Source organism: Castanea sativa, chromosome 6 (genome assembly GCF_040712315.1).
Source record: "Castanea sativa cultivar Marrone di Chiusa Pesio chromosome 6, ASM4071231v1".
Taxonomy (NCBI): domain Eukaryota; kingdom Viridiplantae; phylum Streptophyta; class Magnoliopsida; order Fagales; family Fagaceae; genus Castanea; species Castanea sativa.
Window position 1 is genome coordinate 33,748,036 of NC_134018.1, and position 14,563 is coordinate 33,762,598.

Consider the following 14,563-nt stretch of genomic DNA (forward strand, 5'->3'; position numbering starts at 1 on the left):
CATTTATTGCGTAGGCCACATTGCTTTGCACTTGTCAATAATCAAACTTAATCAATTTCAAGTATGAACCCCAGATACTCTTGTCCTTATTTAACTTTTCAACACAAAGAACAAATATTAGACCCCATACTCCGTCTAGCACCCATTTCATAGCCACCATTGACTTGGGCCGATCGATAGTTTACAATTTTTATCTTAAGCTCAGACATAGGCCACACATATTTTATCTCTAAATTATTGAAACAGGTTCTATCATCAATGATAACACTTGGTTCTTCGCTCTCTCATCTGGGGCCCCATGCCCATCTCCGTACTGGTATGTGCATTGGGCAATCCGAGCAAGGTTTATTGCTATTTCCACAAACGGTTCTCCAAATGAAGAATCAACTACTCGCTCTTCATTTATCTTTTTCCAAGTTCTATCAACCATATTTCTGATGTCTTTGCAAGCACGTTTCTCTGAAAGACTAGTTTCACGCATGTAGCAATGGATTGCATTTGCAGTTTTACCAGTCTCTAACTCTGCCTGTTTTTCAAACAAACGACAAAATATATTAATGTAAAGTAATCTTACCAACTATGATATAGACTTCAAAATCCAGTTTAGCACAAAAAAGAACAACATGGGGGTGGTAAAAAAAAAAAAAAGAATTAATACCGCTGAAGTACTCAAATCATTGGAGAGTCGAAAAATCATGGATGGCCAACGTAAGAGATCGTGGTATTTTTCCAAGCCCCCAAGTGCTTGCTTTGTGACAGTTTGGTTCAATAAAAAATAAGCATGAACAAGTATGACAACCCCAGATACTGATACCCATGCATTGTCAAGATAGTCTTTGAATGTTGGCATATCTTTGTTGTAACTCCACTTTGCTTCTTGTAGGAAAGCTTTTAACATATCAGCCCACTAAAGTAAAACATACAAGATACATGCATTAGATTCCTCCACATGCTATTTATGTGTTAACAGAAAGCAATTATTAACATGTGTCCTTAGACAACCACTGAGGTTCCATTATACATATTAAAATACCTTTCTTTTATGAAATCGAGAAAATGTATTAGCAAGTGCATGTGTGTGTTATAAAAGACCACAAAAAAGTTGAAAATTGTGGCAAAAATTGTAAATTTTGTTGTGATCCTGGCATTGTTTTAAAATTACTACAAGGTTGTAGTAGGATTGCAACATATTGCATTGACGGCTTTGTTATCAAATAAACTGGAATACCCATTAACTATAAAAGAAAACCTACATGCTATTTATTCATTAAAAGAAACGATTAAATGACTACATATATCTACCGCTTTTGTTAGATATGGAAGGCTGTCTTCTTCATTCTCCTTAAGATTGTCATATGCCATCTCATTAACTGTGTTATAGAGAGCTAGGAAGCTCAATTTCATACAGTTGGGAAGATTTTTCACCGCATTGATATCCCATCTGAAAAAATCATTAAGAGTTCAAATTAAAGCTATGACTTGCTATTATAAAAATTGGAAGGTTGAAGAGCTGGGTAGTATAAACCTTTCAACGGCATCAGTAAATAGCTGTAGTTCATCCAGAGTACCGTAAACATCATAGACATCATCAATGGCGGTTATAAGAGAAGTCACTTTCGTTAACCCTTTACGAAGATGACTGAATTGAGGTTCGTCGGCCATTCCAAGGGTCCAAAAGAAGCATTCCATCAGTCTATCTCTACTGAAGCTCAACTTGTTTGCTAGACCCATACCCTTCCACCACCTAAATGCAAGTGGGAAGCAAAATTAATTAGTCACTTAACAGGCAATCTTTTTTTTTTTTTTTTTTTTTGGTAACGTTATTTAACAAAAGTCGTAATTGATCACATATAAATACATTGAGAATTATCTTACCTCGACATTTCTTGAAGCTCAGTTTGATGTACTGATTGCACAATGTTAAAATCCAACTTGGCAAGTTCAAGTAGAACACCATTGGCATCCTCCCTCTTACTATATGCTTCAATATACCATCGAGCTTCCAGCCTTAGCATTCTATGGTGCAAAGGAACCTCCAATGCGTGACTAATTTCTTCTGCGATGCTTTTACTTACATCCCTTTTGAGGTCCTCGAGATGCATTCTTGTGAATGCCAGGGCCTCATCCAAGAGGTTTTCTCCTTCAAAAGCAAGATACGAGGCTTCATATAGACTGAGCATTCCCTTAACATCCTTTGCGAGGAACTCCTTGAAATTGCCACCATCGTCCTTGAATCTGTTGAATACATCTAGGTTCCATACAGACATTATCCAATAAGATTATGAGGTTACGAGGTTGACATGAGATGAAAAATGCTATAGATATTACAAATTTTACTATAGTAAAAAAATTTCAAATTAATATGATAATAAATATGATGGTAAATTTTAACAATATAATATATGTATGTCCCAATTTTTTTTTTTTTTTTTTTTTTATGATTGATGATTGCATTACTTTGTAAAACTTTTACATTATAAAATGTAGTAAAAATTATAAATTGATATGAAAATAAATATAATGGGCAAATTTTAATTATATAATATATGTATGTCCCATTTACATTGTCTATGATTGATGATTGCATTACTTTGTAAAAAATAAAATAAAAAAATTTATGCAGTAAAATTTGCATTACCTTAATATCACAAAATCTGGAAATCATGAGGACCATATATTGAAAAGAACCCATGATGTCCCAGAAGGTAGATATAATTATACCTTGAGAAACCTCATAGCCATGTTGTCTGAGGAGCCTAAAGCTGAGAGCAGTAGCACGCAGACTCTTCTCTACTCTCTCGTTACAACCTTTTGAAGATGCAAATAACTTTACAAGGGCTTTTGCTATGTCCTTCTCAAAGCGGTGCCTCAAACCTAATCGTTGAACATCATCAATTAGTTCAAGTGTTTCCACTAAGTCCGCATTTTCATTATTAATCATACTCCTCACATCTTCTTCCACATTCTTTACCCTATCTTTGTATGGTTCATCCTGCATGGTCACAACATGATTATAGGAGAAATATAGTGTGACACTTTACATTTATTGACTACTTCATGAGTTAGCAAAATATGACAAAAATGCCAACAACCTTGTGGCTCAAAGACACTACCCAATATCTCCCGTGGTGAATTTGGGTTCCAACCCTCTATTCCCCACTTATTGTAAGGAAAAAAAAAAAAAAAAAGATATGTATCTATTAAATAAGGATAATGATTCTTCTACACAACTTATTTCACATTTTGGTACTTGTTTCAACCCTTTCCACGTTTAAAAATGGGTATCACCTTTTTGACATTTTAAAATGTGTATATTGTGTGTACAAGTGTAAATAAATATTAATTTGAACTGTTAAATATGGTTTGACTGATACGTTATTAATTAGCATTTAACAAACTTCTTATTATTAAGGTAAAAATGCAAAACTGACCCTCTAGTTTTTACCGTTTTTCATTTCAATCTTCTAACTTTCAGTTTTGTCAATTCAGTTATTTAACTTTTAATTTTTGTCAATGCAGGGCTTCATTACAACTCAGTTAGTGGCTGCCGTTAGGACTCATGAAACGACACTGTTTTGCATTTTTTTTTTATTCGGAATTAAAAGATAATAAAAAAATCTGGAAAAAAAAAAAAACAGACAGAACTTTAGAACTTCTTGACAAATTCGTTGACTCATGGAATAATCAAAATACAAATAGTCCCTTGATTCCATGATTCCATAAGTATATCTGCCTTATATGCCCATTTAAATATTCTTTACCTAGTAAGCAGCCTATTCTTAATCGCCAGCCAAGAGAAAAAAAGAATGCCTGGGAATATGCCCAGGAAACCAGATGCTCTTCCACCAGTTAATGCAGCTGTGTTTTTCCCTAATCATTTCCCAAGTTTCAGTACACCTAAATCTACCATTATCAACAGAAACATGTACCACGTTTTGTATCACACCATACAGTTACTGAACACAGTACAAGTGAAAAATTCTTTGAGATGAGACTACTTTTGAGACCACGTTTTGTCGTCGCTCCCCTTAATGTTTTCTTCTTTTTTCAGATTTTTTTTTTAATTTTCTTTTAATTCCAAATTTATAAATTAAAAAAAAAACATTCAAAATGGCTTCGTTTCAGGAGTTCTAACGGCAGCCACTAATTGAGTTGTAACGGAATCCTACAGTGACAAAAATTGAAAATTAGAAGACTGAAATAAAAAACGGTGAAAATTAGAGGGTCAATTTCGTATTTTTGCCTATTATTAATCTTAGTTAACAAACTTTCTTTGCTTTTCAAAGAAGAGAAATGAACGGGGGGGGGGGTGACACAAAGGAGTTAAAGAGATATAGTCACCACAAAATCAGTCTTTAAGGACTGCACAAAGTCGTAACTCCAAATGCTTGGCTGGTAATTGGCGGATCGTCTTTCATCTTGGACATGTGAAGTTGGTGCACTTGCCAAGCATCGGAATTGGTGGTGGTGGTGGTGGTGGTGGTGCATAGGAAGAGAATTTTTCATGGCATATTTTGGTAAGTCATGTGTGAAGGAGCACAAATGGAACAAAGGGAAGTGATGGATTAGTGCCATTCCACTTATAGCACTTTTTTTTTTTTTTTTTGTTGATGAATTCCACTTATAGCTAGCTAACTTATATGTTCGTGATTTATACACTGACACATGAAAGCTATATATAGAACTTCAATACTTCGCAAAACGTGGAACGCATGGGGGAGGGGCCGGGGCTGTGGGGCATAGGAAGAGAAATTTTCGTGACATATTTTGGTAAGTCATGTGCGAAGGAGCACAAATGGGACAAAGGGAAGTGATGGATTAGTGCCATTCCACTTATAGCACCTTTGTTTTTTTTGTTGTTGATGAATTCCACTTACCTTCTCAAAAAAAAAAAAAAAAAAAAAAAAAAATCTTATATGTTCATGATTTCTACACTGACACATGAAAGCTATATATATAGAACTTCAATACTTCGCAAAACGTGGAACGCATGGGGGAGGGGCCGGGGCTGCGGGGGCCGCAAACAGTCAAATTTGAAGAATACCAATTGTGAATGCTCTTATACATAGGGTCCGTTTGAATAGAGCTTATTGCTGAAAACTGAAAATTGAAAATACTGTAGCAAAATAATTTTTAAATGTGTAAATAGTGCCGTGAGACCTATTTTTAATAAAAAAATTTTATAAAGTGAAGTTTGTAGGTCCCGTAAACAGTACACGGGACCCACAGATGTGCTGAAAAGTCAGCAAAATGCAACTACTGTTCATGAACAGTAACCTTTGTCCCCCTGACCCGTGCAGCAGCAGCAGCAGAAGAAGAAGAAGAAAAAAAAAAAAATAGAAAACGTAGAAAACTCAGACATGGACGCTATAAGTTGTATCCAAACCAAGCTATAGAAACACACACATTAAAATTATTTCTTTGTGAAAAATACAAATTAAAGAGACTAAACTTCCTATCTTACTCCATATATTTTGTTACTACTCTACATAACATAATACGTTGGCGTTCTTCTCCAAAAAAAAATAAATAAATACATGTTGGTGTAATTTAATTAAAATTATACTTATAATTTTTTTGTTAAAAAATATATTATGAAACATTTATTATAGAACATTAAGACAAATAGTTGTTACAAAATTTTTCTATCACATTATCCCAAGTATCTTGTGATTAATTTATCCATTATCTTGCTAATTAAGTCATTAATATTATTTATAATTGGTAGGTTTAGTACATTGGATGCACGGGGGTTACAATTTACAATAGGAATTATAATCTTTATTACTAAGAATAAAATATATCATAATGAAATGACTAAACATAATCATAAGTTTATTTGTGAGTTGAAACATTAGAATAAACTTAAAGATCTATTTTAGAAAATATCTTACTTACAATTATATTTATTAGAAAATATTTTTTTTAATTTGAGAAAGAGATGAGTAATTTTATGATTTTTTAATTTCATATTTTTTATGATTTTTTTTAATTTGAGAAAAGTTTGTTTATTTGAAAATATATTAATTTTAGAAATTATTACATGTACTAAGAAATAATTATTACAACTATTTTAGAAAAAAATTAATTATCCCTCATTTTAAAGAATATTTATTCATAAAATATAATTATTTTATGTCATAAAAACAAAACCAAGCTATAAAATAGTTAAATACTATTACTATATATTACAGTATTTATTACAGTCTACGAAATATATGCCCTATAAAATGAAAAATAGTGAGATACAATGATACATGTATACATAAGCATTAATTTTGTAATTGTTATTTTGTTGGAAAAACTTTTTTTTCTTCTTTTTTTGAAACTTTTGCTCCAATATAAATTTCTTTTAAAGGTGAAAATCTCACAAACAAATAAGATTTTGTTTAAAAAGGTATAAAAATCTATAGATGAACAATAGTAAAAAAATATTGTTTAATTAAAATCCTTGGGCCGGCTTTGCTAATTCCTACGCAGGGAATTACAGAACAAATAATGCTTTTTAAAAGCAGGCGTCAGTTCTGTGTCCACAATCACATTAACAAAATGTTGAAAAGTGCACTATGAAAGATATTTGGTTCACGGAACACTTAACATGGTTACATGGACATTGTTGCAACTTGCAAGAAGCATCATGGGACGATACTGACAGGCTGTCAGTGACAGCACAAAAAAAAAACATGGAACGCATGGACTTCCACGTGGATGAGAAGAAACGAAAATTGTCTGAAATGTATTCCTTTCATAATTTTCAATTGAATATAAATATGATACTTTTTTTTAGAGAAAATAAATAAATTTTCTTAATTTAAACTGAAAAGGGGACTCAAAGAAATCAAAATTTATCCTTTATACTTGATTATGTATTTGTTTTACGTTATAGTTAATGATTATTACCACTTTTATAACTGAAATTTCAATAAATAATTATAAATAATATTTTTTATATATCAATGTCATCTACAAAACGAAAAACAAAAATAGGAAAATAAAGAAGAATCTTAATTGAATGAATATATATATATATATATATATATATATATATATATATATATATATTGTACGGGTGTTACCTTCCTTAAGGCCTGGTTGTTCGTAAAAGCCCATTATATTGATGCCACATGTAGAACTTTACACTGATCAAACATACAAGCTCATCCTAGGCAAGTTTTGATGCTCATCTAAAGCCCGAAGACTAGGGATGAGAACATTTATGACATGACCAGCGAAGGTGAAGTCTCACCACCTCCGATAAATATGTCCCCCGGGCAAGTAGAACTTGAAATGCACGGCATCAACTAGGGAATGCCGCTGCCGGGCATCAAATCTACCGGTGGAGCTAGTTCCAATGCCATTGTCACCTTCTCCCACTCACCACCAAACATCCACTTAAGAACAATGGTATTGGACCTTCCTTCTGTTGCCTAGGAAATGCCTCTGCCTGGCAGCAAATCTAACGGTGGAGCTAGTTCCAATGCTACTGTCACCTTCTCCCACTCGCAATTAAACACCCACTTAGAAGAAACAATATTGGACCTCTCCTTCCACCCACCAGGAAAATGATTATGGCTATCCCACTAACTTTGACTATAAATAAGCAAGGAAGATTCAGTTGAAGGGGTTGGCAATTCCGGAGAGTAGATACTAAGGAAAGAAGGTGGACATCCTCGGAAAAAGAGTGAGAGTGATCTTGAGAACATAGGGAACCTGGATACGTGGGCTGCCGAACATAGAACCACCTATTGTAGGAAATTCGAAAGCCCACAATACAAATAGATTGTGAGCCCAAATAGATTTTAGGTCTAATAGTCATATTTGGGCGCGCATATATATATATATATATATATATATATATATATATATATATATATATATATATATTAACTTTTTAAAAATTATTAAATTATTATAATAGGAGTTAAAGTTCTTTATATAAAAAACTATTATTCTTTACTAAATTTAATTTATAAGCAATAAGATTTAGAAACAATTATATAGTAAATTTCAAATTTTGGTATTGTTTTTAAGTTAAAATATAAAATTTTAGATGATTAATGTTTACAATATAATTTTAAAATTAATTACAATTTAATTATTTTAAATATGACAAAAAGTCACGTAACTTGTAATTAAAGTTTTTCAGCTACTAAAATCCATTAGATGAGAATTATACATAAAAGTTTGACTATAAAAAAATTAAAATATGGTTTAATAATAATAAATAAAGAAAAAAAGGCAGTGTAATAGATAAATTGTGTATGTCTGCATATGCATGGTAGCATGTATCTCTGTTATAAAATTTGGCCTCTAAACTGAAGGCCTAACTCCATTACTAGGGTGGATATCGATTTTCAAAAATGGGTACTTAAAAACAAGAAAAAATAAATTAATTTGTCCCAAGGAAAGCAATTTGTAAAGAGGGAACAAAACAACAATAGACATATATGTCCCAAGGATAGCAATTAACATTAAAGGAATAAGAAAACACGCTCCCACAAGCTTGCCCGAGGAGGAATCTATCACATTCAACTATCACTATTCTTTCAATTCTTAGAGTTCTTTTTTTTCTTCCTTTCTTTCTTCTCCCCCTTTTCAGTAGCCTCTTTCATCTTTATCTATACTCCTTCCTCCTTGCATCTACAATGTCAATCTCTCACCTAACTCCCTTCTTATATTGACACATGTCCGATTGCTTGTAGAAGGTGGTGGAAATGAACTGATTAGCTGTGATTCACACTGTTCAAGTCACCTCTATATCAATGCAACTGATAAAGCTGTTGTTCCTCATTTAATGCGGCCAGAAAACTAGGAACAGAGCATTCAATGCAAAGTCCATGGGCTGTCTACCCCCAAACCAGATATTTTCTTTCTCTGTTATATATCACCAATCTACCTTTTGTACTTTTCCATGCAACCTTGTCCTCGGATCCTCGGCCCTCATCCTTAACTAAGATCTCCTTCATCCCTTGATCTTCATCCTCAGTCCCCTCCCCCCCCCCCCCCCCACAGTTTAGATCTTAGTTTTTGTGCTAAAAAAAAATTCTTTTTATTCCACCCAATTTTTTATTTAAATGTTTCTAGGAAACCAAGTCTTCCGAATTGATAAATAAATTATTTTGAATGATTACAAATTAACCTCCACATTAGACTAGATAATAATCTTTAACTTAAAAAACTCATGACCATTTTTTATTCATTGTCAATATCAAAATTTATAAATGGGAGACTTCCAAATAAATAAAGATAAAAAATAGTAAATTCCCTAAAATCTATCTGTAAGGTCATTAGGCCCAGGAATATGTGTAGATGGCCCAAGGGTATCTTTTGGGCTAAAAGCCCAATCCGAGGACATCGAATTGTCCGAGGATGGATGAATGTCGACTCAGAAAGCAATACTAAACAATGAAGAGGTAACGCTTGAATAAATATGTCCAAAAGGACAGTCCGAGAATGATTATGTCATCGGTTATGTAAAGCCGAGGTAAGTGAAGACCTAGTTAACATTTATAGGATATGTTCTAGAGAAATCCTGTAGGTAAGGGTAAAAATGGTAGAGGTGGAAGATAAGAAGAATGGCAGTGGAATATCTAAGATAAAGCCGTTACCACCGCCCCCGCATTGAATGCTCTGCAACTGCTACTCTGGCCGCATTAATAGGAAAGTGGGACCTGAACATCAGTGTGGAACTTTGCTCCTATCTCCAAAGACTTCAAGGGAGATGAATAGGACAAGTATCTAAACCAGCAATCTAACCCTGACGTGGAGGATGAAGAGCAAAGGAAAGAGGGAGTATAAAAGAAAGAAGGGACCTTAAGCAAAAGGGAGAAAAAATAGGAGAAGAGAAAATACACTGTAGACCACACAATCCATAATTGTAATCTATCTTGGAAAGCGATAATATAAGTCATCCTCGGCTTGTGTCCGAGGAGAAGATTTCTTTTATATTCATATGAACAGCTCCATACGTGTACCATTGTGATCAAAGTCCATCATTTTTACTTATCTAAACATCATTAAAACCTAGATTTCAAACTCATTCTCTACAAATTTTATTGTAAAAAGGTATTTTAGGCCCATACCCTTCTGACTGTGGGTTCGGGCTCGAATTGTGTCCATACACTATCAATAAAACTAATCCTCCCTATCAAAAAATAAAAATAAAACTAATCCTCATCCAAATTAGTTTTTTATTATATTAAACATGTGTATATCATTATTTATCAATATACTTACTAAAATTAATTAATTAGATGCCTAACACTCTCAATCAATTCATACCTCTCAATCTCACTTTCCATGAAATCATGGTCTCTTTCACTCTCTCTCTCTCTCAAAGAAACATTGCCAGCGTCAACAGTGACGACATAAGCTTTTGTCTTTGCCCTAAATAAAACTGTTTCTACCCAGACGGAAGGAGTGTGCAATCAACCTGCCAAAATTGATCCGATCATACCAAACTTGTCGAATTGGGTTAGTTTTTAGGGATTAGTGGATTGAGTTAGGTTGTGAGATTTTTTTTTTTTCTTTTTTCTTTTTTTACAATGGGTCTGGCTAGGTTCGAGTCATAAAATTCACAAATCTGCCTACCCAACTCAACCCACCTATTATTAATATATATATATATATATATATATATATATATATATTTAAAAATATAATATACAATTTTGTTATTTACTTTTTGTCCCTCTTTCTAAATAAAACTCAAACTCTATGTTCTCCTCATATAGTTTGTATTAGTTTAGCGTTATGCTCAATATTATTTGGTTATAAATTTGCTCTTATTTGTGATGATGTTGTTATAATGCTCAATTTAACACTTTGTTTGTTTCAGCGATAATGTTTTCTAGAATGTAAGCTGTTTTTCAAAAAGTATTTTCTATAAAGCTCTCATTTTTCTATATTTAGTAACAACTTTAAATGAGTTGAAAAACATTCTTTTAACTCCCCTTATTTAGTTTGGTAGCAACCCTAAAATTTAGTGAAAAAAATCTCTAAACATGAGTCATTTTTTTTCTGTTGACCAAAGATATTTTTCTTTCGATTCATCTTTTCTGATGTTGCCAAACACTGAATAATACAAAAAATTATTTTTACGTAATATTTTCTATCGAAATAAACGAAGCGTTAATAATAATAATAGTAATTTAAAAAATTGTCTAACCCATGAGTCCAATCTAATTCGCGTGAGCTGGGTTGGACCCCTATAATAGGTTGAGTTAAATTAAATTTTTTTTAACCTACTATAATGGATTATGTACAAAAAACTCTCAATCCTACTCACACACACCCCTGCCCAGAAGTGAGAATGGGAACGAAGTCTAGCCTTCAATCATGCTAAATTGCTAGTAAAACAAAATCATAAGAAGACAACCTACCAAGTTTACTACTACGTAGACATGTGGTGGACGGGTCTTCGTTGGTTTTCTTTGTTTCCATCCCAGCATGGACTTACAATTTAATTATTTTAAATATGACAAAAAGTCACGTAACTTGTAATTAAAGTTTTTCAGCTACTAAAATCCATTAGATGAGAATTGTACATAAAAGTTTGACTATAAAAAAATTAAAATATGGTTTAATAATAATAAATAAAGGCAGTGTAATAGATAAATGGCGTATGTCTGCATATGCATGGTAGCATGTATCTCTGTTATAAAATTTGACCTCTAAACTGAAGGCCTAAAAAAAAAAAATCCATTACTAGGGTGGATATCGATTTTCAATATGGGTACTTAAAAACAAGATAAAATAAATAAATTTCTTATTTTTAATACCAAAATATGTTTGGTAAAAAAACAAAATTTAACTATAAGATTGGTTGCAACCTAACACTACAACCTTATAAAATAACTTTTTATTAGAGGTAAATTTTAACAAATCTACCATTAGATTACATCTTATATCCTCCATGCTTGCGAAATTTCTAAAAAATTAAAGATCAACGGTTATGTCATCAATAAATTATTTAAATTGCAAGTTTTTGTATTTTAAAATTATGCATAAAATATAAACTTATAGATTATACAATAAATAATATCCGATTAACACAAAATTTGACATATGTGTTAAGAGCGTAAAAAACATGCAATTCAACGGTTCGATTTCTAAAATATGTAGTAATATTTATTTTATTGAGTAAGGTTGTACCCTTAAACTACAATCAATTTTGTAGGTAAACTTTGTCCTTGGTAAAGTGCAATTCAATATTGTTACTTATTAAAAAAAGGCACAATTTTTTTTATAATAGTACAATGAAAATTATCACAATTGTTTATGTAAGAACCAAAAATCCAACCAAGTATTAAAACCCACTTAGAGCTGAAAGTAGATCCAATCGCTCAAGGCCTAAAACAAAGAATTTGTAGAAAGAGAACAAAACAACAACAGACAGATATGTCCCAATGATAGCAATTAACACTAAAGGAATAAGAAAACACGCTCCCACAGGCTTGCCCGTGGAAGAATCTATCACATTCAACTATCACTATTCTTTCAATTCTCAGAGTTCTTTTTTTTCTTCATTTCTTTCTTCTCCCCCTTTTTACTAGTCTCTTTCATCCTTATCTATACTACTTCCTCCTTGCATCTGCAACGTCAATCTCCCACCTAACTCCCTTCTTATGTTGACACTTGTCCGATTGCTTGTAGAAGGTGGTGGAAAGGAACTGATTAGCTGTGATTCACACTATTCAGGTCACCTCTACTTCAATGCAATTGATAAAGCTGTTGTTTCTCATTTATTGGGCCAGGAAACTAGGTACAGAGCATTCAATGCAAAGTCCATAGGCTGTCTACCCCCAAACCAGATATTTTCTTTCTCTGCCATATATCACTAGTCTACCCTTTGTACTTTTCCATGCAACCTTGTCCTCGGGTCCTCAGCCCTCATCCTTAACTAAGATCTCCTTCATCCCTTGATCTTCATCCTCGGTCCTCGCCCCCCCCCCCCCCCCCAAAACAGTTTAGATCTTAGTTTTTGTGCTAAAAAAATTCTTTTTATTCCACCCAATTATTTATTTGAATGTTTCTAGGAAACCAAGTCTTCCGAATTGATAAATAAATTATCTGGAATGATTACAAATTAACCTCCACATTAGACTAGATAATAATTTATAACTTAAAAAACTCACGACCATTTTTTATTCATTGTCAATATCAAAGTTTATAAATGGGAGACTTCCAAATAAATAAAGATAAAAAAAAGTAAATTCCCTAAAATCTATCAATAAAACTAATCCTCCCCATCAAAAAATAAAAATAAAACTAATCCTCATCCAAATTAGTTTTTTAATATATTAACATATGTATATCATTATTTGTCAAATACTTACTAAAATTAATTAATTAGATGCCTAACACTCTCAATCAATTCGTACCTCTCAATCTCACTTTCCATGTAATCATGGTCTCTTTCACTCTCTCTCAAAGAAACATTGCCAGCGACGACATAAGCTTTTGTCTTTGCTCTGAATAAAACTGTTTCTATCCAAACGAAGGGGTGTGCAATCAACCTACCAAAATTGATCCGATCATACCGAACTTGCCGAATTTGGTCAATTTTTTGGGGTTAGTGGATTGAGTTAGGTTGTGGGATTTTTTTTTTTTTTTTTTTTTTTTTTTTACAATGAGTCTGGCTAGGTTTGAGTCATAAAATTCACAAATCTGTCTACCCAACTCAACCCACCTATTATTAATATATATATTTAAAATTTTAAAAATATAATTTACAATTTTTTTATTTACCTTTTGTCCCTCTTTCTAAATAAAACTCAAACTTTATGTTCTCCTCATATAGTTTGTATTAGCTTAGCGTTATGCTCAAGAATTTTGGTTATAAATTTGTTCTTATTTCTGATGATGTTGTTATAATGCTCAATTTAACACTCTGTTTGTTTCGGCGATAATGTTTTCTAGAAAATAAGTTGTTTTTCAAAAAATATTTTCTATAAAGCTCTCATTTTTCTATATTTGGTATTAACCTTAAATGAGTTAAAAAAATATTCTTCTAACTCCCCTTATTTAGTTTGGTAGCAACCCTAAAATTTAGTGGAAAAAATCTCTAAAAATGAGTCTGTTTTTTTTTTTTTCTGTTGACCAAAGATATTTTTCTTTTGATTCATTTTTTTTGATGCTGTCAAACACTGAAAAATACGAAAAATTATTTTTATATAATATTTTCTATTGAAACAAATGAAGCGTTAATAATAATAATAATAATAATAATAGTAATTTAATAAATTGTCTAACCCATTAGTCCAATCTAATTCGCGTGAGCTGGGTTTGACCCCTATAATAGGTTGAGTTAAATTAAATTTTTTTTAACCTACTATAATAGATTATGTTGAAAAAACTCCCAATGCTAATCGCACACACCCCGCCCAGAAGTGAGAATGGGAACAAAGTCTAGCCTTCAATCATGCTAAATTGCTAATAAAACAAAATCATAAGAAGACAACCTACCAAGTTTACTACTACGTAGACTTGTGGTGGACGGGTCTTCGTTGGTTTTCTTTAATTCCATCCCATCATGGACTTGCAAGTCTTTGTCCAGCGGCCG

The 14,563-nt window shown here is 32.3% G+C and overlaps 1 protein-coding gene across 3 annotated transcripts in view; it reads right to left on the minus strand.

The window, feature by feature from the left end:
- LOC142641583 (putative terpene synthase 12) overlaps positions 1-14,563 on the minus strand; it is a 17,054-nt gene continuing 2,491 nt past the window's right edge. The window contains exons 1-7 of one of the 3 annotated variants that reach the window (XM_075816029.1): positions 4,342-4,621; positions 2,722-2,992; positions 1,876-2,248; positions 1,526-1,744; positions 1,303-1,441; positions 659-907; positions 1-526 (exon numbers count right to left, since the gene is read on the minus strand). In XM_075816029.1, the coding sequence (XP_075672144.1) occupies positions 230-526; positions 659-907; positions 1,303-1,441; positions 1,526-1,744; positions 1,876-2,248; positions 2,722-2,992; positions 4,342-4,575 (1,782 nt within the window). In that variant the 5' untranslated portion in view covers positions 4,576-4,621 and the 3' untranslated portion in view covers positions 1-229. Of the gene's footprint in view, positions 527-658; positions 908-1,302; positions 1,442-1,525; positions 1,745-1,875; positions 2,249-2,721; positions 2,993-4,341; positions 4,622-14,563 lie in introns of those variants that run through there. The other 2 variants (XM_075816028.1, XM_075816030.1) reach the window with 2 other exon arrangements.